The sequence below is a fragment of the Heptranchias perlo genome, chromosome 10 (assembly GCF_035084215.1).
Source record: "Heptranchias perlo isolate sHepPer1 chromosome 10, sHepPer1.hap1, whole genome shotgun sequence".
Taxonomy (NCBI): domain Eukaryota; kingdom Metazoa; phylum Chordata; class Chondrichthyes; order Hexanchiformes; family Hexanchidae; genus Heptranchias; species Heptranchias perlo.
Genome location: NC_090334.1, coordinates 73,472,348 through 73,496,399, shown reverse-complemented (window position 1 = coordinate 73,496,399; position 24,052 = coordinate 73,472,348). Strand labels below are relative to the sequence as shown.

Sequence of the window (24,052 nt, the reverse complement as noted above, 5' to 3'; positions counted from 1 at the left end):
ATGTGGGGAAATACCAGGCACAGATCTTGCCCTACATTCCCCCCCAAAAAGTTGTATTGTTGTGTCCGTATTGTTTTCATTAAATTATCTTTACATGATCACTCTGCAAAGATCCATTTCTTCACTTGATGTTGTTGCTGGCTATATTAAACATGTAGGAGCAGGAGGAGGCCATTCAGTCTCCCAAGCCTGTTCCGCCATTCAATTGGATCATGGTTGATCTGTCTCTAACTCCATTTACCCGTCATGGCTCCGTAACCCTTAGTACTCTTGCCTAACAAAAATCTATCAAGCTCAGTTTTGCAATTTTCAATTGACACCCCAGCCTCAACAGCTTTTTGGAGGAGAGAAAATTGGCATTGTGGATCAACTGCCCATTATAGGAACCATCCGATTTTATTTTGAGATGAAAATTGGGCGGATTCTATACCAGGATGCTGATCCACAACACCAGTCGTACGCCCAGGCAGCAAGTTGATAATCTATCCTATAAAAACTATTACATGGTATCGCCTGAATAATGAAGTCGTTCATAATGTGTTTCGCTTTTTCTTGACAACTAAATGCAGTGGGAATGTGAAACTATACATTAAATGCAACACAATACTTTCTTAAACTTTAATTTCTACAATTTTTCCCCTTACATCCCCTGAAAATAAATTCTCTCAAAGCAGGTTAAAAATTGAGAGTTAATTGAAGTGGAACTTGTTTTGGTCACTCATGGGATGATACATGTAACGAAACAGGACATTCATATAGTCTTAAAGATTCATCCCAAATTTAGGAACTGAACACCCAAAATATTAAGATAAAGACCACCTTAAACTACACTGATCTATTACACAGCTATTACACCAGAAAATTACTTTTCGAAGATTCAAATTATTTTCTGTGGTTACATACAGTTTTTCCAAGTTTGATAACCAGTTTCTCAAGGCTGAGGTGGTCCTTAAAGTTTGGATGACCCCTTCTTTTACGATAGTCATCTTCCGTTAAGGGAGTCTCTGGATCCTCCTGCAAAAAGAAATTAACTGGTGACTTTATTTTCATGCGAATAAAACACATTAAAACAGAAGTAAATTTAAAAATATATTATTTTATGGTTTAACTTTACTCAGTTTTATGTAGAATACATATAATAATGAATGTCTGGAGTGATTACAAAGCAGCAATTAAGGCATTAAGATGATTTTGTTTTTCTCCTAATTTTCCCCCTTCTTTTGAAGGCGGCAACTTATGCAATGTATGGTTCCATAGGTCCGGCAGCTCTTCATTACCTTGCCCGAGGGCTTAGTCATGTTTGAGTACAGCCAGTCAGGGTGGTCAGCTATTCAACCATTAATGGCATCACAGCTGAACCCAGTCCTGCCCTTACCATAATCTGAAGGTTACCAACTGGAACTGCCTCGTTTATGGGCATAAATCAGGTGGAGAAGTGGTGGATTCCCAATGGAGACTAGGACAGCAGACCTGATGGCACCATTAAGATGTATGAATACCTGGCCAACCATAATGTGGGACGCTTCCTTGGAAGAACCGCAATCACAGTATGTCATGCCTTTAGTGGTACTGCATGAAAGAAGGCATGTCACAGTGATCAACACCCAGCATAGCCTCATTGATTGCACCTGCCAAGATATTGCCAACCATATCTGCAGCATTGTTGCATCTACCTTGCAACAACTGCAGGAAACTATCTTCACTATTGGCAAAAAAAAAACCACGTGCCATCTGCTGTTCGGACACCTGCAGCTATCATGCAGCACGGTAGCTGTCAGCTGAGGCTTCAAACTTGTCTTCACCTCCTTACAAGCAGGCTGCAATGGGACGGTGCCCTGGGGAGACAAAGAGGGCCACCTTGCGCGTAACCATCTGAAGCAGCAGCACCTCTACTTCAGCAGTCATCAAACAAGAAGTCGGTTGCTGGGCTGCAAAATTACTTGCCTGCAGACTGATGCCTTGACCTTTGGTTTCTTTTCCCTTCACGTTTGCCCGTTACTTTTTATTCCCCTCGCCCTTGAGTTTTGACAAAGGCTCCTAATGTGTTGAGGTACTTTTTGGGGCCTTTACAAAGCATTTCAGAATTTTTGTCACCCCATTCTGCCATGTTGTTTTTAATTGTTCCCAGCCCTTTAAATTTCACCAATTCCCATTATCACCTCCACCAGTGGTGTGCTTCCTGCACCCATACAAATCTGCACCTGGAGCTAAATTCAGAAAATTGGGTGTAAACAGCACGCTCCCATTTGAATATGTCTGAAATCTTCTTCAAACCATTCAGATCTAAACTGCGCCCTTTTTGGGAAAATCTAGACCTAGGTGTCAAAGCAAGTGGATCTTCTAGCACTAGATGGCAATCAGAAGCAGGAACCCTGTTGGGGTTTTCCTTTCCCTAATTCAGGTGCACTAAGGCCAGATATAACACCCCTATTGCCAACCTGGGTGATACCAACTAACTCAGCAAAGACCATGCATCAAATTGGAACCCTTCAGGTTTGAATGGCTCAGTTCATTTACTGGGCAATGCAGTAATCTAATCAAGAGCTTCAGGTTACCACATAAATTCCAAGCGATAAGTTTGAGTGCTTTCTAACCAGCATTGCAGGCTAAAAGTCACTCCATTGTATCAATTTTCCTTAGAAATTTATATATTTTTACAGTTGTGTAGGGAACTTGCTCAGCATCGGATCCAGTTTCGAGTCAGCAGCATCTGTCAGTGCACTATACACTATAGAGGTACTGCTGCTTGAGATGGTTACAATGATGTTTTTAATGCAGGATTAATAATAAGAAAGAATGAAAGACTTGCATTTATATAGCACCTTTCATGACCACAGGATGTCCCATAGTGCTTTACAGCCAATGAATTACTTTTTGAAGTGTAGTCATGGTTGTAATGTAGGAAACGCGGCAGCCAATTTGCGCACTGCAAGGTCCCACAAACAGCAATGTGATAGTGACTAGATAATCAGTTTTAGTGATGTTGTTTGAGAGATAAATATTGGCCAGGACACCGGGGATAACTCCTCTGCTCTTCTTCAAAATAGTGCCTTGGGATCTTTTACGTCCACCTGAGAGAGCAGACGGGGCCTCGGTTTAAAGTCTCATCCGAAAGGCAGATTGTAACATCACCACTGAGAGATAATTTGCACTTAAAACTGTAAGTCGCGTAATTGTGCACTGCTTGTTCAGTCAATCTGCACATTCCACAAAATCTTCAGCAGGTACAGATTAACTCACAGACTACCCATGATCATTGAAGTTTGAATTCTGAATGTCAGCTCTATCTGATTGAAATCTGCTTAATTTATAAATCTTATATGAGGTGTAATGTAAACTCAACTGTAATAAACACTTAACTTTGTAACATACTTAAAACCAGCTACTATTCAATTTGGTTCTCTTTTTAATGATTAAATAGCAACAGCTAAAACACTTTAAATTTTCCTTACAGGGTCGGCTGGTTTGGTGAGGGACCACGTCATTATTGTTGACAACAGAATGAATATCTTTGAGCTCTTGAAATTTTCTAAATCTGAATGTAGCGCTGCAAATAGAAAAAGGAGAGGAAAATAAATATTACCCTTTAGCATTCTTTCATTGTTTACCTCTCTGGTCCAGAATAAGCCATGGAAATGTACAAAATTTGTACAGAATTGTATTTTTTTTGTTTCAATGAATATTTAATATACTTGGATTGATCTGGGTTTGGGAAGTAATTCATAACTCTGTCAGTTCTCTCCTTCTGTGCCCTACTTCTAGGTAAGGTTGAATGATAGATGCTCCAGTAGGTCCATCATGTTTGTCACTGCTTGGGAAATGGGGTCAGGTTGCAGTTGGACAGCAACTGTGCTTCACATGCAAAGTGCCTACCTGCTTATAATTAACTTTACAAATCATGAGAGTAGAGGATAGGAGGGGAGTGGGGGAAGAGGAAAGGGGACAAGGGGCAGAGTAGCGGTGGGAAGGATGAAGAGTTGAGGAGGAGATCAGAGAGGAGGAGGGGGAAAGAGAGGGGGAGAGGAAAAGGGAAGGGGAACAAGAGGAGATCGGAGGAAAGGGTAAAGGGAGAGGAGGGAGAGAGGGAGACAGAGGATGAAGGGTAAGGAGGATGGGAGGAGGGGAGGGGAGAGAAGAGGAAGGGTGAGGAAAGGGGAGGAAGGGGGCGGAAGGGAAGGGGGAGGCCATGGCCAAACAGGGAGGTTCCTTTTATTTCGTTCGGGGAATCAAGGGATAGGGAGATCGGGCGGGAAAGTGGAGTTGAGGTTGAAGATCAGCCATGATCTGATTGAATGGCGGAGCAGGCTCGAGGGGCTGTATGGCCTACTCCTATTTCTTATGTTGTTATGTTCAGTATCTGATTTTTAAATTGGTTTCCGAGGTTCCACGGTTTGCTGTTTTTTAATGGTTTCTTATATTTCTTTAAAAAAAAAATTCTTTCCCTGCCATGTTGATCCACAAGTGAGTTGCCACTGTTTCCTTTCGGTGGCCCTGTAACATAACATTACGTCACGTAACGTTACACTCACAGCACCACCTACAGGTGCAATACCTTTGGCCTGTTGAGACCACTCAACCTTTTAAATATATAAGGCATATTATACACATATATAAATAATCACCTGAACTTGAAACATTTTGAACTTAAACTCAGCAAAAACCCTGAGATTCCCTAAAATGTCATATTAAAATCTATCCTATTTTACTGTATTTTATTATCAAGTTCACCCTATTTATAGCTGTAAATCAAGTAAACCTGATCAGGAAAGTGGCCAGAGATCAATTATATTGGATCTCTTCCCACTTTGCGCATTTATGGAAAGTGATAAAACAGGGGGCAGGAAATGACCACCTGAAACAACGCGAGCTTCACTTAAATAATAAAACTGGGGGAGAACATCCCTCAAGAAATATCACAGTTCTATCAGAAATAACCTGCCGAATAAAAAGGTATTTCATAATGATTTTTAAAGTTAATTATAAGCAGGTAGGTACGACTCACTTTGGCAGATGTTTTGTGGATGCAAAGCCTCCGATTCCCAAGAGAGGCTGTGACAGCAGACTCAATAACATAAATATGATGTGAACCCCACCTGGCTAATTATAATGTTGTGAGCATCCTAATCACAGTATGTCAGGCTTTCAATGGTGCTGCATGAATGAAGGCAGGTCAGCCAACACTGCCTCACTGCGGACATTCACCAAAATGTCACCAACTATATCTGCAGGCATTGATGCACCCACTTGGCAATGACCATGAGATTATATTTTTTTGTACGTGATGAAAATGTTGATCAATTATGAAGCAAACAAGGTCAAAAAAAATGGAACAAGTAGTACGTAATTATTGTTACAGCAAAAAGTAAAGCAGAAAAATGAAAAGATAAATCAGAACCTGAAACAGCCCAAGAGGCTTCATCAATTTGCTCAGTTGTTTCTGTGATGTTATAGATGATAATGTCACAATCCATAAGATATTCCAATAGATGCTCGCGTGTGTCAAACTGAAATAAGATGTGAAAAATAAAGAAAACTACCTTTATCCAGATGTCTGCACTAAATCCAGTGAAATAATTCCTATCTATGAACATAACTTCACCTTTAAAGAAAGATTTCCTACAAAACGTGTAAGATGGCAACTTTCAAATCCCTATTTATAACTTACATCTAAAGAGAACAGCCATTTTCTTGGGTGCGTATGTTTGTAGCTCACTTTTGCCAAACTTTGAGCACAACAAAGTCAAACTGTTCCAATAGAGATTTAAAGCTACTGTTTTCTCTTTCAGATCTCCGGAAATATGCCCATTGGCACGCTATATTACTGACTTTCAATTCAATTCAATTTTCTCTCCTCTTCTCCTCAACTCTTGCTGGTACCAGGAACACTAGACCCCTCCAGTACCACGCCTAAGTGGCTATTCTTCGTGTGTGGGCCTAGATAGTGAGTGTCAGCAGACTATTTAACTGTGGAGGGCATCGTGGTTGAGCTCAGTCCTATCCTCACTCAATGTCAAGACATTCAAACTTTCCAGCAGAGGTCACTGGAATAGTAATCAGGATCAGGAACCCCTGGCTGGTTTTCCCCTCCCTAGCTCAGAGGCACAGAGGCCAGTTGTAGCATACCAACTGATGTCCCAGTGGGGATCAGCTAACTCAGCACAGACCCAATATTAAACCTGAAAACTTCTGGTCTGCAAGATTTAATACCATACCAGGTATTGTTTTACTCTCTTCTATCACGGGAGATTCAACCTATCAATTTTAATGATTTTATTTCATCATTGCTCCAGTGGAATTCAAAAATCCTATTACCTAATAGGGACAGCTAACCTGACAATTTGTGTGATAAAAGAAAAATGGCAAATCCTAGAAATCTGAAATAAGGCTGTAAGTTGATGGCAATGCACAGCAGGTTGATCAGTATTTTAAAGAGAAAGACATATTAAGGTTTCAGGTGTAATCTTTTATCAGAACTGGTACAGTCAACAACAACAATGTACATTTATATAGTGCCTTTAAAATAGCAAAATATCCCACGGTTTGGGATCAAACCTCCAAATACAGGAGTAGGAGGGGAATTAAAGGAGGTAGTCAAAGATATTGTTGAGGAGGTAGGTTTTAAGGAGGCTTTTGAAAGTGGGGACAGATGAAGCAAGGTCTCCCATGTTTGGTGAAAGACTTCCACAGGGTGGGAGGGAAGAAGGTTGTGCCACCGATGGTAGCGCAGGGGAGGAAGGGACGTACAGTAGACCAGAGTTGGAAGAGCAGAGGATGCAAGCAGGGACATTTGTAGATGTGGAGGAAGACTGTGAAGTTGACATGTTGAGGGATGGAGAACTAATAAAGGTGGGCAAGGATAGGAGTGACCAAAGGTAATGACTTCGGTCTTCCCAATATTTAGCTGGAGGAAATTTTTGCTCATCCAATACTGGATGCTGGATAAGGATGTGACAAATGAGAGACAGCGGAAGGGTCGAGGAAGGTGGTGATGATGTAGAGCTGGGTGTCGTCAGAGTACTCATGGAACCTGACATCGTGTTTTCGGTGAATGTGGCAAAGGGGCAGCATGTAGATGAGAAATAGGAGGGGGCCAAGGATAGATCCTTGGGGGGCTCCAGAGGTAACGGTGCGGGAGCAGGAAGAGAAGCCATTGCAGGAGATTCTCTGGCTACGACTGGATAAGAATGGCACCAGGCAAGCGCAGTCCCATCCAGCTGGATAATGGAGGAGAGGCGTTGGAGGACGATGATGTAGTCAACCGAGATGGATGAGGAGGGATAGTTTACCACAGTCACAGTCACGTAGGATGTAATTTGTGACTTTGATAAGGGCAGTTTCAGTACGGTTGCAGGGGCGGAACCTGATTGGAGGGATTCCAACATGGAGTTGCGGGAAAGAGGGGCACGGATTTGGGAGGCGATAACACGTTCAAGGACTTTGAAGAGGAAAGGGAGATTGTAGATGGGACGATAGTTTGCAAGGAGAGAGGGGTCAAGGGTGGATTTTTTGAGGAGGGGAGTGATGACGGAAGATTTGAAGGGGAGGGGGACAGTACCTGAGGAGAGGGAACCATTAACGATATCAGCTATCGTGGGGGCCAGCAAGGGCAGTTGGGTGGTCAGCAGTTTGTGGGAATAGGGTAGAGGGAGCAGGATATGGGTCTCATGATCCATGAGCTCAGAGAGGGCATGAAGGGAGATAGGAGAGAAACCAGAGCAAGATGCGGTTTTAGGGCTAGGGTAGGGGGGAGCCTTAGGGAAAATTTGGCTTGGTGGGCTAGGGGAAGAGAGGAAAGCAGAAGAGGCAACTGAACGGATGGTCTCAATCTTAGTGACAAGTCCATGAGCTCCTCGCATTTGCTGTTGGAGGTGAGGGTGGAGGAGGCAAGGGAGAGAGGCTTAAGAAGACACTTTGTAGTGGAGAAGAGAAGCTGGGGTTATCTTTGCATTCCAGGATGATCCTGGAATAGTGAGCAGTTTTGGCAGAGAAGAGCAGGACACAAGAAAGACAAAACAATATGTCTGCCCGTTTCCAAAATGGAAGGGAGAATAGCAGAATGTGAATGACACCAACTGGGAGAATCCACTCCAAAAATGACGGGTGAAGGCTAAACTCTGAAGTTGTTGCTGTCAACGTTGAGATCAGATGTCTTCTTCAGCCTTACTGTGGCAGTTCTGATGAAGGTTACACTTGAAATCTTAACCTATCGTTCTCTTTGATTGGCCTGCTCAACCTCTCCAGTAGTTTTTGTTTTCCTTTTGACAGTTTGTGTGTATTGACGAGTTGCTTTAACACTCAGCTTTGCTTTGAGCCAAGCAGTTGGTGACATGGTAAGGAACCATGAACGTACACTTATCTTTGCCTGTCAAAGTAACATTCAAAAAAACTGCAGTCCCGTTAGTAAACCTAACAATAATCTTTAGAGATATTTTAGTTTGGAAAGGTAAATTTGTAGACTTACAGACAAGATTTCAAAAGCAAAATCAGGCTTCTTGGCATCAGGTTTGCTCAATGTTCCCACCACCTGGTACGTCCCTTTGGCCAGTGGAATACTTTTGACGGTTTCATCCTCTTCCTCATTTTGTTCTTCATCGTCTGCCGGTTCCTCCAATGACGCTCCAACCACACAGTTAGATAGGTACTGAAAATTAATCAACCCTTTGAGTTACAAATCAAAATGTGCTGGATGAAATCTGTAGTCTCTCTGGTTCATTTGCATCACACTACAAAGACCTTTCATCAGAACTGTTCTGATGAAAGATCATCGACCTGAAATGTTAACTCTGTTTCTCTTGCCACAGGTGCTGCCTGACTTACTGAGTGATGAGTGACTTACTTAGCATTTTGTGAGGCAGGGAGGGAGATGGGGCCTGTTAAAAGTGGCATTGGCTGGGGAGCTTGACTGCGCAACTTGGGCAGTGCAGGTGGTTTCTGGCTGTAGTTACAGGGTGAATATCACAAGTTTATACAGTTACTATTAGTTACAGGTAGGATTACGAGTGTTACACCCATTACTACCAATTACATGTAGACTATCAGTGAGTTATTGTATTACTGTTGGTTACGAGGGGAATCTGAGTGTTACCAGTATTACTATTAGTTATCAGTTCAATTTCAGTGAGTTACTATTAGCTACTGGTGGAATGAAAGTTCCTCCCACCTCCAGTTTCCCTCCTGCAAATCCATCCTCCACCTTTGGTTTCCCCTCTTCCCCTCCCTCGGTTTCCCCTCTTTACCGCCCTTGGTTTCCCCTCTTCCCCTGCTCACAGCCAGCCTCCTGGTTCTTGGAACTTCACGCATAACAGTTGCTGGCGTGAAAACACGAGCAAAGGTACTCAACTACATGGGGTGCCCAACCTTTATGCAGCAAATACAATAACATTTGCAGATGTCATGTGGTCAGACATCACATGTTCAAACCTCCAGGAATACCTCCAACCTGAGTTGGCATCCCTTGGTGTCAGGCGGCTAACGGTGGTAGCGTGGGGGTTGGGCAGGTGAGGGCAGGAGGACATGAGACGAAACCTTCCGGAATACGCCCAACTAGAGTTGGCAACCCTAACACATGCACACACAAAGTATGTATACACATGCACTCGTTTACATGCTCATGCACGCTTACATACATGAGCAGACAATTCACATGCACGCTTACATACATGAGCAGACAATTCACATGCACGCTTACATACATGAGCAGACAATTCACATGCACGCTTACATACATGAGCAGACAATTCACATGCACGCTTACATACATGAGCAGACAATTCACATGCACGCTTACATACATGAGCAGACAATTCACATGCACGCTTACATACATGAGCAGACAATTCACATGCACGCTTACATACATGAGCAGACAATTCACATGCACGCTTACATACATGCATACACGTGCAATTACATTTATGCTCACACACAGCCACTGCCTCTCATTAACCGGCCGCAGCTCTCACTAACTTTCCCTGCATAAATCCCCACGAACGAGTCCAGGTGGTTGAAGAAGATTCGCTTGCTCCGGATTTTATCCACCCCCATCTCATCATCATCCGCCATCGCCGCCCCGGTCGCTTGGATACGCGGCGGCGACACGCGTTGCTAAGGAGGGTCCTTCGGCGGCCTGGGACATCAGGCAGTAACCAGGCCAGCTAAAGCCCGGGCCCTGCTGTGCAGCCGGTGCTCTCCGTACAGAATGCGGGGGGATGTAATTTCAAACATTTACAGCGAGTTCCCGGTGAATTTTGTTATCGCCGGGGGATAATGATGATGATGATGAAGCTTTTACGAAAGGGAAATGAAGGCAGGCAGTTAGCCACAGTATGGCGCAGTGTATTGTGGGAGCTGTAGTCAGTGCACTGCAGCCGAAGAGACACACACCAAAGTGTCAATCATTAATGGAGCATTCACACTACAAGCTTAGTGCTGCTGTGAAGCATTCTCAGCCTTGCATGATGAAAAAGAGACTTACATTTATATAGCACCTTTCACGACCTCAGGACGTCCCAAAGTGTTTTACAGCCAACGAAGTACTTCTTTTGAAGTCATAGAATGATAGGACATAGAAAGGTTACAGCAGAGAAGGAGACTGTTCAGCCCGTCGAGCCCGTGCCGGCTCTCTGCAAGAGCAATCCAGCTAGTCCCACTCTCCCGTCCTATCCCCGTAGACCTGCAAATTTTTTCCCTTCAAGTACTTATCCAATTCCCTTTGGAAGATCATGATTGAATCGGCGTCCACCACCCCCTCGGGCAGTGCATTCAAGATCATAACCACTCGCTGCGTAAAAAAGATTTTCCTCATGTCGCCTTTGGTCCTTTTGCCAATCACCTTAAATCCGTGTCCTCTGGTTCTTGACCTTTCCGCCAATGGGAACAGCTTCTCTCTATCTACTCTGTCTAGACCCTTTATGATTTTGAACACCTCCATCAATTCTCCTCTCAATCTTCTTTACTCTAAAGAGAACAACCCCAGCTTCTCCAGTCTATCCACGTAACTAAAGTCCCTCATCCCTGGAACCATTCTAGTAAATCTTTTCTAAGGCCTTCACATCCTTCCTAAAGTGCGGTGCCCAGAATTGGACACAATACTCTAGTTGTGGCTGAACCAGTATTTTATAGAGGTTCAACATAACTTCGTTGCTTTTGTACTCTATGCCTCTGTTTATAAAGCCCAGGATCCCATATGCTTTTTTAACTGCTTTCTCAAAACCTGCCCTGCCACCTTCAACGATTTGTGCACATATACCCACAGGTCTCTCTGTTCCTGCACCCCCTTTAGAATTGTACCCTTTAGTTTATATTGCCTTTCTTCATTCTTCCTACCAAAATGTATCACTTCGCACTTCTCTGCGTTAAATTTCATCTGCCACATGTCCACCCATTCCATCAGCCTGTCTATGTCCTCTTGAAGTCTATCACTATCCTCCTCACGGTTCACTACACTTCCAAGTTTTGTGTCATCTGCAAATTTTGAAATTGTGCCCTGTACACCAAAGTCATTAATATATATCAAGAAAAGCAGTGGTCCTAGTACTGACCCCTGTGGAACACCACTGTATACCTTCCACCAGTCCGAAAAACAACCGTTCACCACTACTCTGTTTCCTGTCATTTAGCCAATTTCTTATCCAGGCTGCCACTGCCGTCTTTTATTCCTCGGGCTTCAACTTTGCTGACAAGCCTACTATGTGGCACTTTGGAAGTCCATATACACCACATCAACCGTATTATCCTCTTCATCCCTCTGTGACCTCATCAGAAAATTCAGTCAATTTAGTTAAACACAATTTGCCTTTAACAAATCCGTGCTGGCTTTTCTGAATTAATCCACACTTGTTCAAGTGACTGTTCATTTTGTCCCGGATTATCGTTTCTAAAAATTTCTCCACCACCGAGGTTAAACCGACTGGCCTGTAGTTGCTGGGTTTATCCTTACACCTTTTTTTGAACAAGGGTGTAACATTTGCAATTCTCCAGTCCTCTGGCACCACCCTCTCGTGTCTAAGGATGATTGGAAGATTATGTCCATTACCTCCACAATCTCCAACAGGTGTAGTCACTGTGGTAATGTAGGAAACTTGAAGTGCAGTCACAGTCGTAATGATGGAACAAAAGAAGGGTGCAGCACGAAAGGATGTTATTATGACTGTACCAGAATTTTGCGAGAGCAATCCAAAACTAATCCCACTGCCCTGCTGTCTATCCATAGCCCTGTATCTTCCTTTGCTTCAACTTGTGGAGTATAAATTGGGTGTCAAGGCCCAAGCTTGCTCCAAATTAAAACAGAGCACACGCTCCACTTTGCTCTGTTCTCAGGTAGGGTTGCTAACCTTCCCGCATTGTCCAGAAGTTTTCCGCAATCGTCGACTGATCTCTGGGGCCCTGCTACTGGCAACCCGGGAGAAAATGAGGAAGCAGAGTGCGGATGATAGGATCAGGGTCTGCACATCAAAATGCCAACGTGCTGAGAAACAGAGTTGTAGGACTTGGGTTCAGCCCACCTAGCCAGCACATCGAGTTACCAATCGTAGCCCTACTGCCCCGACAAATCCCCACACAATGGGAAAGTCACCCCACAGTGGTGGGAAAGGAGGAAAAACCATAAAGACAGTGTTTTCCCCCCCTCTCCGCCAACCCACTCACTCACCTCTCAAGACCCTAGACAGGCTAGCAATGGTACCAGGCTCAAGAAGAAAATAATAAACCATCGTGCAAGTAAATAAATGAAGTCCAAATGTATGAAGCTACCAGAGTTTCGCACTTTATTAAAAATGTATTCTTAATGAGTGTAGGTTTTCTTTCCCCAGTTTCTATACAACAAATATGTTCCCTCTCATTTATGTTGGAATAATATTCAGGAATTGTACTTTCTTTTTTACAGTGTAATTGGGGGAGGGGGAAAAGGGAAGGGTCTAAACAAGCAGACAATAAATATATTAACTATTCTCTGTTCCTGTTTGCTCTATTTGTTCCTGTTTCTAGATGTCATCAATGAGGCAATTAATTCAAGGGCAATTAGGGATGGGCAATAAATGCTGGCCTTGCCAGCGACGCCCACATCCCATGAACAAATATAAAAAAAAGGCCAGCTAGCAACATCTTCTGGCTAAAACCAAATACCCGAATTTCTGAAGTATAGCTTATCTGTGGAATTCTCTACCACAGAAGGCTGTGGAGGCCAAGTCACTGAATATATTCAAGAAGGAGATACATAGATTTCTAGACACAAAAGGCATCAACGGATATGGGGAGAGAGCGGGATTATGCTATTGAGATAGAGGATCAGCCATGATCATATTGAATGGCGGAGCAGGCTCGAAGGGCCGAACGGCCTACTCCTGCTCCTATTTTCTATCTTTCTATGTTATCTCTGCTCAGTATTTTGACACTTTTAGCTGGGGGACTTGTAATTCCCTCGTGAAAAATGTGACTGTCCTTCACTCCCCCCATTCCGCCCACACCCCCACGTCCCATCCATTCTTAAAAGTCATAACCTTGCAATCGAACAACTTGATACACGTGAAATATACAAATGTGTGGATAGGACACTTAATTTCTAAGGTCCCATTATTATTATTAATTTTAATCTTCAGGCAGTAAAGTTCCTGCAGTTCTCAGAAGGTTGGTGCAGATCACTCTTCCTCGTCGCTAATTGCCAGATTCTCCAACTTCCAAGCTCACTCAGTAATAATGTGTAAAGGAGACATTCCTGCATTTGCTCCGTTGAATCTTCGTCCTTCAATTTTTCCATCTGATTTGCTGCAAAGTGTCAAAACTACCATTAGCAATCTGGCAGGTACATTTGTTTTTCAGTTTACTCGTTTTCACATTAGTTCTGTGCTGCTCCAATTTTTGGCCTCTTGCACATCCCTGATTTCCTTCGCCCCACCATTGGCAACCATGCCTTCAGCTGCCTAGGCCCTACGCTCTGGAATTCCCTCCCTTTCCTCCTTTAAGACGTTTGACCAAGCTTTTGGTCACCTGTCCTAATATCTCCTTATGTGGCTCGGTGTCACATTTTGTCTGATGATGCTCCTGTGAAGCGCCTTGGGACGTTTTACTACGTTAAAGGCACCATACAAATGCACATTGTTGTTGTTGTAGCCCTCACGTCCAGCCAGAAACTGGCAAAAGTTTTGAGAGATCAGCAATTGTGTCTATTTCTGGAACAGGACTGTTGCTTTAAGACAGTCCAGTGTCCCAGTTGCAGACTGAGATCTTCACTCCTGGCCAGTGGATTTCAGTCATAAGTGCTTAAAAAACATTGCAGCCCAGCACTATGTAGGATTTAAAGCTTTGTTTTAACTTACAGAATTGCTCAGGATATAGTCTATCTTCCTCTGTTCTTGTGAGCTTCTGTCCACTTTATCTCGGTACAGAATCAGCTGCTGTCGGTCCTTAAGATCCCTGTAGGTCTAATTTTGTAAAAAGGGAAGTTAAAACAGCTTTTGTAAACCATTTACTTTATGCAAGCACAATTGATTTGTATGCCTTTAATTTAAACCACATCATAATTGGTTACCACTGAATTACCACCATCTTGTCTTGTTTGTGCGTCATCTTTCCTGCAAGAGTGGTTTTTATCTCCTTTTTTAGTAACATTCCCCCTACACCAATCATTACCCCCTGGCTGAATCGTTCTCAGGCCTCTGCCAATGAGACTTCTGACACAGAAGGCTCGGAAGAGATTTGCCTTCTCAACTCGCCAATTTATTTTGATGGATATTTGGACCTCACTTCCTCAGGTCGAGTGCCTTTGTCACCCATGAACAAGTTGCTCGGGGGCAGAAAGTGTGCTGAAGAGAAAACCCTTTCTGTTCTGCTCAAATGTATTTCCTGGGGGTAGATGAAAGGCTGCCATTTACAGTGTTCAAAAGGACATCCAGAGGCTGAGTTGATCCAAACCATTTCTGACATTAAACATACTTGCTGTTGTGAACTTTTGTGAGCATTCAAATTACATAAAACACATTGACCATGGACACTCTTCATGAACCTGCACTGCTGTTTTTTCCTCACTCATCTCTTCCCTAGTGCAGTAGTAATAAATCTAACGCTTATTATACTTACATCAATCACAATGTTATGGCACTTGTATTTTGTGGCAAGGTTTAACTTCAGTTCTGTGTTATCCACTAAAGCAACATACTCCTGAATAACCTGGAAAAAAATGTTATAATACAGTATGAAACATCCTTTCTTTTTAAGGTGGCACTACATGTTGCAGGAACCCACACGTAGCACCACAGACTGGTTGTGATGCAGGTTTGATTTTCCACTGCTGATTTTCCAATCCCCGTCACACTGTATAAGGGAGGTTTTGATCTTATTCTGAAAACTGTCACCTCCTTAATATTTATTTGCTAGGATAGCAGTGGTGGGAAATGATGCAGTTTTCCCAACATCAAACAATCTTGGGTCGGATATGACATTACTAAGATGTAGAGTGCAAGGTCCCCTACAATACCCTGAACAATATGCCCAGACCCCAGCCTCAACATCACCACCGCGCGCCCCCCCCCCAACCCCTTCCCTCACCCCATTACACAGATGTGACATTTTCATTTTCCCCAGCGGCCATCTCAATATCCTAAATGGTTCCTGCCTCACCGAGCTCCACCTCAACATTAAACGTGGTCTGTTGTTTGCCATTTTCAAAACGGAATGTAGATATCACATCAGATATCAAATCATTTGGGGAAAGAGTTTAAACCGGGGGGTTAAAATGCATGGAAGATACAATTGAATCAAGCGCTCATTGCAGTATCGAGAACCCTCAGGGAGACGTCAATGAAGAAAGGGCGGGAGACCACGTTGCGTTGCCAGGGCAAAAGAAGCTTGCAGCAACAATAGTCGTCTGATGCTGAAAACACTTCCATATTTCAATCATCAGAGCTCGATACTTCCGCGACTAACTCACTAAAATGGGAAACCGGTTTTAAAAAAAAAGTGACTTCCAGACCAATGCAGGGCAACAACAGAAGTGTGTTTGAAGCTGGTAACATGGAATAGTAACTGTTGGCACCCCCATTTTATACATGGCGCTGGGACAGTTGTGCGGGCATCAAGAGATTCCTGAAGGATTACTGTCGTTCTTGTACCTCTCCTAGATCGTGTCCGGTTTTACTCCTGGTAGAAGGTGCAGAATGAAGGAAATTTTCTCAAGTATCACAAGCTGGGATCTTACCTCAACTGGAGCGTTGTTTTTGTGTAAGATGTCGACAACTCGATGAAATCCAATTGGGGCTTTCTTCTTGGTGTAACCTAGCCAATTCTAAAACAAAATAAAACACACCTATATATCATCTTTTCACAGGGAGGAAGGGGGTTCGAATGGAACTGAATGACCAGTGATGGCTTGTGGGGAAACACAACTTATGTTAAAAAAAAATTAACTTCCCAATTCTTGGCAAAACCAGCTTTAGGAACAATGCAGGAAAACTATAATTCTTTGAAAATTACCTCACCGGGCTCTGAAATTTAATGTAACAGAAATAATGTTTTTTTTTCTACTTTTAATTCTGCAGAAGAACTCAACCAGCTGTAGATATTATCCCCAAATCCTCTTGATTTTCATTACCCCCATTGAAGGCCATGGAGGAGATAAAGATATGGTGATTGAGCCACTGCAATGCATGTGGACTAGAAATTGGGAACATAAGGACATGCAATCTGAAGGAAGTTGATGAATGCAGAGTGCGTGGAGTTGGATGAGATGTTGTACAAGGTCAATAATATGAAGCCATGATGTGGAGATGCCGGTGATGGACTGGGGTGGACAAACGTACAGAGTCGTACGACACCAGGTTACAGTCCAACAGCTTTATTTTAAATCACAAGCTTTTGGAGCTTAGCTCCTTCGTCAGGTGAGTGAAAAAGGGTTTCCATAAAAGCATCGCATATATAGTCAGAGAACAATGTCTGGTGATTATACAGATAATCTTTTCAACTGCCCGTTATCACCCCTCGGCAGAGAGATAATTACAGCAATCAAAGGAGTGGATGGTGTTCAGACAGGTTTAGTCTGGGACACCTTACATTCAAGAATACTGAATACACACGGGGTCAGATAACAAAGACAGAGAGAGAGAGAGAGAGAGAGAGGAACCCGAAAGGCAGAGAGAGAGAGAGAGAGAGAGAGAGAGAGAGAACGACCCGTTGTATTAAAAACAGATAACTTTTTTTCGCTGGTGGGGTTACATGTAGCGTGACATGAACCCAAGATCCCGGTTGAGGCCGTCCTCATGGGTGCGTAACTTGGCTATCAATTTCTGCTCGACGATTTTGCGTTGTCGTGTGTCTCGAAGGCCGCCTTGGAGAACGCTTACCCGAAGATCAGTGGCTGAATGTCCTTGACTGCTGAAGTGTTCCCCGACTGGGAGGGAACCCTCCTGTCTGGCGATTGTTGCGCGGTGTCTGTTCATCCGTTGCCGCAGTGTCTGCATGGTCTCGCCGATGTACCATGCTCCGGGGCATCCTTTCCTGCAACGTATGAGGTAGACAACGTTGGCCGAGTCACAGGAGTATGAACCATGTACCTGGTGGATGGTGTCCTCTCGTGTGATGGTGGTATCTCTGTCGATGATCTGGCATGTCTTGCAGAGGTTGCCGTGGCAGCCAACGCATGACCAACGGGTCATTCTCTCTCTCTCTCTGCCTTTCGGGTTCCTCTCTCTCTCTCTCTCTCTGTCTTTGTTATCTGGCCCCGTCTGTATTCAGTATTCTTGAATGTAAGGTGTCCCAGACTAAACCTGTCTGAACACCATCCGCTCCTTTGATTGCTGTAATTATCTCTCTGCCGAGATGTGATAACGGGCAGTTGGAAAGATTATCTGTAATCACCAGACATTGTTCTCTGACTATATATGCGATGCTTTTATGGAAACTCTTTTTCACTCACCTGACGAAGGAGCTAAGCTCCGAAAGCTTGTGATTTAAAGTAAAGCTGTTGGACTATAACTTGGTGTTGTACGACTCTGTACAACAATATGAAGAAGGAACAGAACAGGACAGAAGAGAAGAGAGGGTCCTGGGAGACCTGTGAGTTAATGGGAAAAAAGTACCAGAGGATGATTCATCAACTACAGCACAGATACATCGATTTGAGGGGAAGCTGGCGGGAACATAGCCTTGGCGTGAGGCCAAATGATAGTAATTTGTTTAGATCAGTGTCCATTATAAATTGCTGACTAACCACAAGTGTGGCTTCAGTGACACCAGCTAGCCATATGCACCAATTTTAATAGAAAATCTCTTACATACACTCACACAATATAGGTAAATGTACTTCACGTGTATATATTTACTTTTGAACATCTACCGCCATTCAGTAACCAAGGAAGTAAAGCACTTACAACAATCAAAAAAAAAACATTTTACCAACTAACACACAAATAGGATAAAGTACTGAAAGGACACATTCTGCGGTAATTACAGGAACACTAAAAGGCTGATATTGTGATACAAATTATGACTTTATACAAGTAAGTTACCTTTGTAGTGAATAGATTATCAACGTCTTTCCAAGCCTTCAGTTTGGCACGAGCTGCTAGTGTAGTGAGTAAGTACTGCTTGTCTGAAATCTAAAATACAAGCAGAAAGATTAGTTTCTATTATACACACACACACACACACACACACACAGATTCAAACCTAACTAAAAACAGTACATAAATCATCTACGAACGATTTGTTTTTTACCTCACGTCTCCGTGAAGTACTGTGGGACATTTTTCTACATTAACAGTGCTCATCTAAATGCAAGTTGTTGTTCTCATTAACTCTTTCTTATTCCCTGATCTCGGCTGGGATTCCAACTCAAGGTGCACTTCTGTTAGGGAGGCGAGTTATTCCCCGGTCCATGCTGAGTGACAGCAGGGATGCTACACCTGGCTTCAGCGTCTCTAGTATTAGGGAAGGAGGAAAAATACACGGCCAAGGTTCCCACTCCCTGATTGCTATTCAGCAACCCCTTCCGGAAAGTGTGCAAGTGTGGACATCTGCTCAGGGCAGGATCAAGTTCGGCTACGGTACCTCCCCAAATTGGCCTCACTGTCACTGCTCACCATCACGTCGGGATTTCTGACTATTCAGCCACAAGAGGTAACTTGGTGCAACAATTATAAAAAATGCCACAACTGAGTTAAACTTAGATTTCAAAGGGGTTAGATTCACCAAACAGCAGGGCTGAGATATATAGATTACGATTCGGAAGAAGTGTCTGAACCAGAGCACTTCAGACAATAAAATTCAGTTTGGATATTTCAGTGATCGCTCACACCTGTTCTGGTTGAGATGACTCAATACATTCCTGGGGTCAGAATTAACAAAAAAAAAATGTTCAATGTCAGTCAGGCCTAACAGAGGCTGCCAGAAAACAGTCTGGCCTTGAGCTGGGAATTAAGATATGGCAGGTTGGTATTCCCAGCTTGTAGCTGACCTGAAAGAAAATATAACAAAATGAAAATAATAATTCTATTATTCGGAACACCGTATTTTGTATCGTTACAGGAAGAGTTGTAGGCTGGAAATGCTACTTTTGTTCAGTGGTGTATATCCTGCAAAATAAACCAGCTTTCTGATTTGTCATTGACCCAGTCTTACTAGATTGTTCCTCAGTTCCGCCTATTGTAAGATTGGAGAAGCACATGTGGGGTGCGAGTTCATATGACAACCCCACCCCCGCCCCGGGTTATGCCATTATATAGGTGGATATTAGGAAGTACGATTAACTCCAGAACACAAGAGGCACAAGATCCACATACGGGAGTGATGTTCTGCCACTGAACTCTTGAGACTATCTACGGCAGACCTGAGTTTGTAACACCAACCCATGAGTGATGCCCACTAGGGTGAGGGAACGTAGGGCGGCCAATGCTCACGGATCTGTACTCCAATAACAGTCAGTGCCTCCAGGAGTGGAGAGCAGAGGAGAAAAATTGCTGCAGAAAATTTGGCAAAAAAAGGTCATTCTTCATGCCTGTAGAGTGAGTGTATTTATGCTGTTTGACTGTGGGCGCATAACAGCCGAGCTCGATCCTGACCTCATCAGATGTCTACAAACTGGTCAACAATCAGCACAAACCCTGGCTGATTGTTCCCACCCCTAGCTCAGGGACACAGAGGCCATTAAAAGCTTTCCCACTCCCATCATGGCTGCGATCAGTTAATTCCGCACAAACCAGGGATCAAACCTGCGATCCTTTCTGATCTGTATGATTCAGTTTCACACCAAGTAATGCACTAACCCACTGATCCATCAAGGACACCCTCTCTGAGTCCACTTTAAGAGGACCATTTAGTTAACTTCACTTCATTTACAGGGCAGAAGTCATCTGGTCTTTGCAAGGCCGAAGACAGATCACTGTTCTGCGGAGCAGGCGGGTTGATGGATATTCCTCTTGCTGATATCATTCTAACACACCCACTCCACAAAGACCCCCGAGAGGTTTTAGGGATCAACAGAGCAGCACTGTAAGTGATGAGAACCAAGAAGCAGTAACTGCAAATAAATTTATTGCCAGCAACTGTTATCCCTGTCGGTGAATAACAATTAGTGCCATCCATGGTTAACTTCTCCTTTGAATCGCTAAAAGAAAGAACTTCCATTTATACAGCACCTTACAACTTTCAAAAAATATATATTCCACTGAGGAAAAAAGGGTGTAAAAGAAATGACAGCCATCCGTGGCTAAGTAAAGAAATTAAGGATAGTATCCGACTAAAAACAAGGACATATAAGGTAGCCAAATTTAGTGGGAGGATAGAAGATTGGGAAGTCTTCAAAAGACAGCAAAAAATAACTAAAGGATTGATTAAGAAAGGGAAGATAGATTATGAAAATAAATTAGCAAAAAATATAAAAACAGATAGCAAGAGTTTCTACAGTTATATAAAAAGAGAAAGGGTGACTAAGGCAAATGTAGGTCCTTTAGAGGATGAGACCGGGGAATTAATGGTGGGAAACATGGAGATGGCAAAAATGCTGAACAAATATTTTGTTTCAGTCTTTACGGTAGAGGACACTAAGAATATCCCAACACTGGACAAACAGGGGGCTCTGGGGGGGAGGAGCTAAATACGATTAAAATCACTAAGGAATTGGTACTCAGTAAATTAATGGGACTCAAGGCGGATAAATCCCCTGGACCTGATGGCTTACATCCTAGGGTCTTGAGGGAAGTGGCAGTAGGGATTGTGGATGCTTTGGTAATAATTTTCCAAAATTCTCTGGACTCGGCAAAGGTCCCGGCAGATTGGAAAACTGCTAATGTAACACCCTTATTTAAAAAGGGTAGTAGGCAGAAGGCTGGAAATTATAGACCAGTTGGCCTAACATCTGTGGTGGGTAAAATTTTGGAGTCTATTATTAAGGAGACAGTAGCGGAACATTTGGATAAACATAATTTAATAGGACAAAGTCAGCATGGCTTTACGAAGGGGTAGTCATGTCTGACAAATTTGCTTGAGTTCTTTGAGGATATAACGTACAGGGTGGATAAAGGGGAACCAGTGGACGTAGTGTATTTGGACTTCCAGAAGGCATTCGACAAGGTGCCACATAAAAGATTATTGCTCAAGATAAAGAATCACTGGATTGGGGGTAATATTCTGGCATGGGTGGAGGATTGGTTATCTAACAGGAAGCAGAGAGTTGGGATAAATGGTTCATTCTCGGACTGGCAACCTGTAGCCAGTGGTGTTCCGCAGGGGTCGGTGCTGGGTCCCCAACTCTTTACAATCTATATTAACGATTTGGAGGAGGGGACCGAGTGTAACATATCAAAGTTTGAAGATGATACAAAGATGGGAGGGAAAGTAGAGAGTGAGGAGGACATAAAAAACCTACAAGGGGATATAGACAGGCTGGGTGAGTGGGCGGAGATTTGGCAGATGCAATACAATATTGGAAAATGTGAGGTTATGCACTTTGGCAGGAAAAATCGGAGAGCAAGTTATTATCTTAATGGCGAGAAACTGGAAAGTACTGCAGTACAAAGGGATCTGGGGGTCCTAGTGCAAGAAAATCAAAAAGTTGGTATGCAGGTGCAGCAGGTGATCAAGAAGGCCAACAGAATGTTGGCTTTTATTGCTAGGGGGATAGAATATAAAAACAGGGAGGTATTGCTGCAGTTATATAAGGTATTGGTGAGACCGCACCTGGAATACTGCATACAGTTTTGGTCTCCATACTTAAGAAAAGACGTACTTGCTCTCGAGGCAGTACAAAGAAGGTTCACTCGGTTAATCCCGGGGATGAGGGGGTGGACATATGAGGAAAGGTTGAGTAGATTGGGACTCTACTCATTGGAGTTCAGAAGAATGAGAGGCGATCTTATTGAAACATATAAGATTGTGAAGGGGCTTGATCGGGTGGATGCGGTAAGGATGTTCCCAAGGATGGGTGAAACTAGAACTAGGGGGCATAATCTTAGAATAAGGGGCTGCTCTTTCAAAACTGAGATGAGGAGAAACTTCTTCACTCAGAGGGTAGTAGGTCTGTGGAATTTGCTGCCCCAGGAAGCTGTGGAAGCTACATCATTAAATAAATTTAAAACAGAAATAGACAGTTTCCTAGAAGTAAAGGGAATTAGGGGTTACGGGGAGCGGGCAGGAAATTGGACATGAATTTAGATTTGAGGTTAGGATCAGATCAGCCATGATCTTATTGAATGGCAGAGCAGGCTCGAGGGGCCGATTGGCCTACTCCTGCTCCTATTTCTTATGTTCTTATGTTCTTATAACCTCAGAACATCTCAAAGCGCTTTGCAAGTTGCTATATAGACAAATGTAGCAGCCAATTGGGATGCCCCAAGGTCCCACCGACAGCAATGTGATAATGTCCAGTTAATCTGGGGATTTTTTTGGTGATGTTTGTTGAGGGATGAATGTTGACCAGGAGAACTCCCCTGCTCTTCTTTGAATAGTGGCATAGGATCTTTTACGTGTGCTTAAGCAGACAGACCGGGGCCTTGGTTTAACATCTCAATCGTTAGACGGCACGTCCGACAGTGCAGTACTGCCCTGAAGTATCAGCCTAGATCATGCACTCAAGTCTCTGGAGTGGGACTTGAACCCATAACCTTCTGACTCGGAGGAGAGAAGGAAGCGGACAGTGAAATCACAACTTCTCAACTCGTGGAAACAGCAATGAATTTATACACGTCCATGTGGGAAGGGGGAGGGAGAATTTTTGAGAATTTTCTCGCCACAGATTAAATGAGGAGGATGGAATCAAAGACGAGCTAGCTTGTACATAGTCAATGGAAGGCAAGGGATAGTTGGGACCAATGTCTTTTTCTCAATCAATGCTTTCTTATGTTGTACAGCAATGCTCCACTGTAAAAGTTCACTACCTACTTTGAAGGTTTTTTTCAAATTTGCTGGGCTACTGAATGTTCCCTGTGAAGGAATAAAATGAGAACATGGTTAGGATCACAAAGCATTTCATTTTAAGCGAGGACGAGAACATTTCACTGCAACAATAATACACATTCCCCAACCAAACCATCATGGTGGCAGCAGCAGCAGAGTTCTCATCTCCTTCTCCACCTGTCCCCTCACCCCTCAGTGGTTTCAACCTTCACCGAAACTCCCCCCGGCCTCCTCTCCTCCCATTTCACTCAACCTCACCATACGCATAAACCCACACAGCCACCCCCTTTGACCCCATCATCAGGAAAGGCGTTGCCACCACTGAGATTTCATTCACTGACAAGGCCATCCCTTATCTCCCTCAACATTTCCCTGTCTACCTCATGTCCTGCTATCGTTGCCCCTCAACCCCTCACCAACAGCTTCTCTAACTCCCAGTTTCCTCTGCTCTGCCCCCTTTTTTCTGCCGCGTTAACCCTGTTGCTGTTACCTGGTCAACAGCTCCTTTGCTTCCACTTTCAGCGCCTTCATTCTCATCAGTTCCCTCACTATCTCCCAACCCCTCTTTCAATTGCCACCTCCACATCAAGACTGAGGGCCACAGATTTGAGCACATCTGGCATGGACCTGGCCTGGTTGTCCTCTGCCAGAGCTGGCTGGACCACCTTAAGAATTA

General features: G+C 43.5%; 2 protein-coding genes across 4 annotated transcripts in view; both read right to left on the bottom strand.

The window, feature by feature from the left end:
* ak7b (adenylate kinase 7b) overlaps nucleotides 1-10,105 on the bottom strand; it is a 36,427-nt gene extending 26,322 nt beyond the window's left edge. Inside the window, exons 1-5 of the mRNA XM_067991063.1 lie at nucleotides 9,967-10,105; nucleotides 8,462-8,641; nucleotides 5,396-5,504; nucleotides 3,453-3,547; nucleotides 904-1,014 (exon numbers count right to left, since the gene is read on the bottom strand). Of these exons, the coding sequence (XP_067847164.1) occupies nucleotides 904-1,014; nucleotides 3,453-3,547; nucleotides 5,396-5,504; nucleotides 8,462-8,641; nucleotides 9,967-10,062 (591 nt within the window). The 5' untranslated portion in view covers nucleotides 10,063-10,105. The remainder of the gene's footprint in view (nucleotides 1-903; nucleotides 1,015-3,452; nucleotides 3,548-5,395; nucleotides 5,505-8,461; nucleotides 8,642-9,966) is intronic.
* A 2,642-nt stretch (nucleotides 10,106-12,747) lies between these two features.
* Nucleotides 12,748-24,052, bottom strand: part of vipas39 (VPS33B interacting protein, apical-basolateral polarity regulator, spe-39 homolog) — a 44,219-nt gene continuing 32,914 nt past the window's right edge. For all 3 annotated transcript variants that reach the window (XM_067991060.1, XM_067991062.1, XM_067991061.1), the window contains exons 15-20: nucleotides 23,362-23,403; nucleotides 18,495-18,584; nucleotides 16,190-16,276; nucleotides 15,073-15,162; nucleotides 14,313-14,417; nucleotides 12,748-13,761 (exon numbers count right to left, since the gene is read on the bottom strand). In XM_067991060.1, the coding sequence (XP_067847161.1) occupies nucleotides 13,741-13,761; nucleotides 14,313-14,417; nucleotides 15,073-15,162; nucleotides 16,190-16,276; nucleotides 18,495-18,584; nucleotides 23,362-23,403 (435 nt within the window). In that variant the 3' untranslated portion in view covers nucleotides 12,748-13,740. The remainder of the gene's footprint in view (nucleotides 13,762-14,312; nucleotides 14,418-15,072; nucleotides 15,163-16,189; nucleotides 16,277-18,494; nucleotides 18,585-23,361; nucleotides 23,404-24,052) is intronic.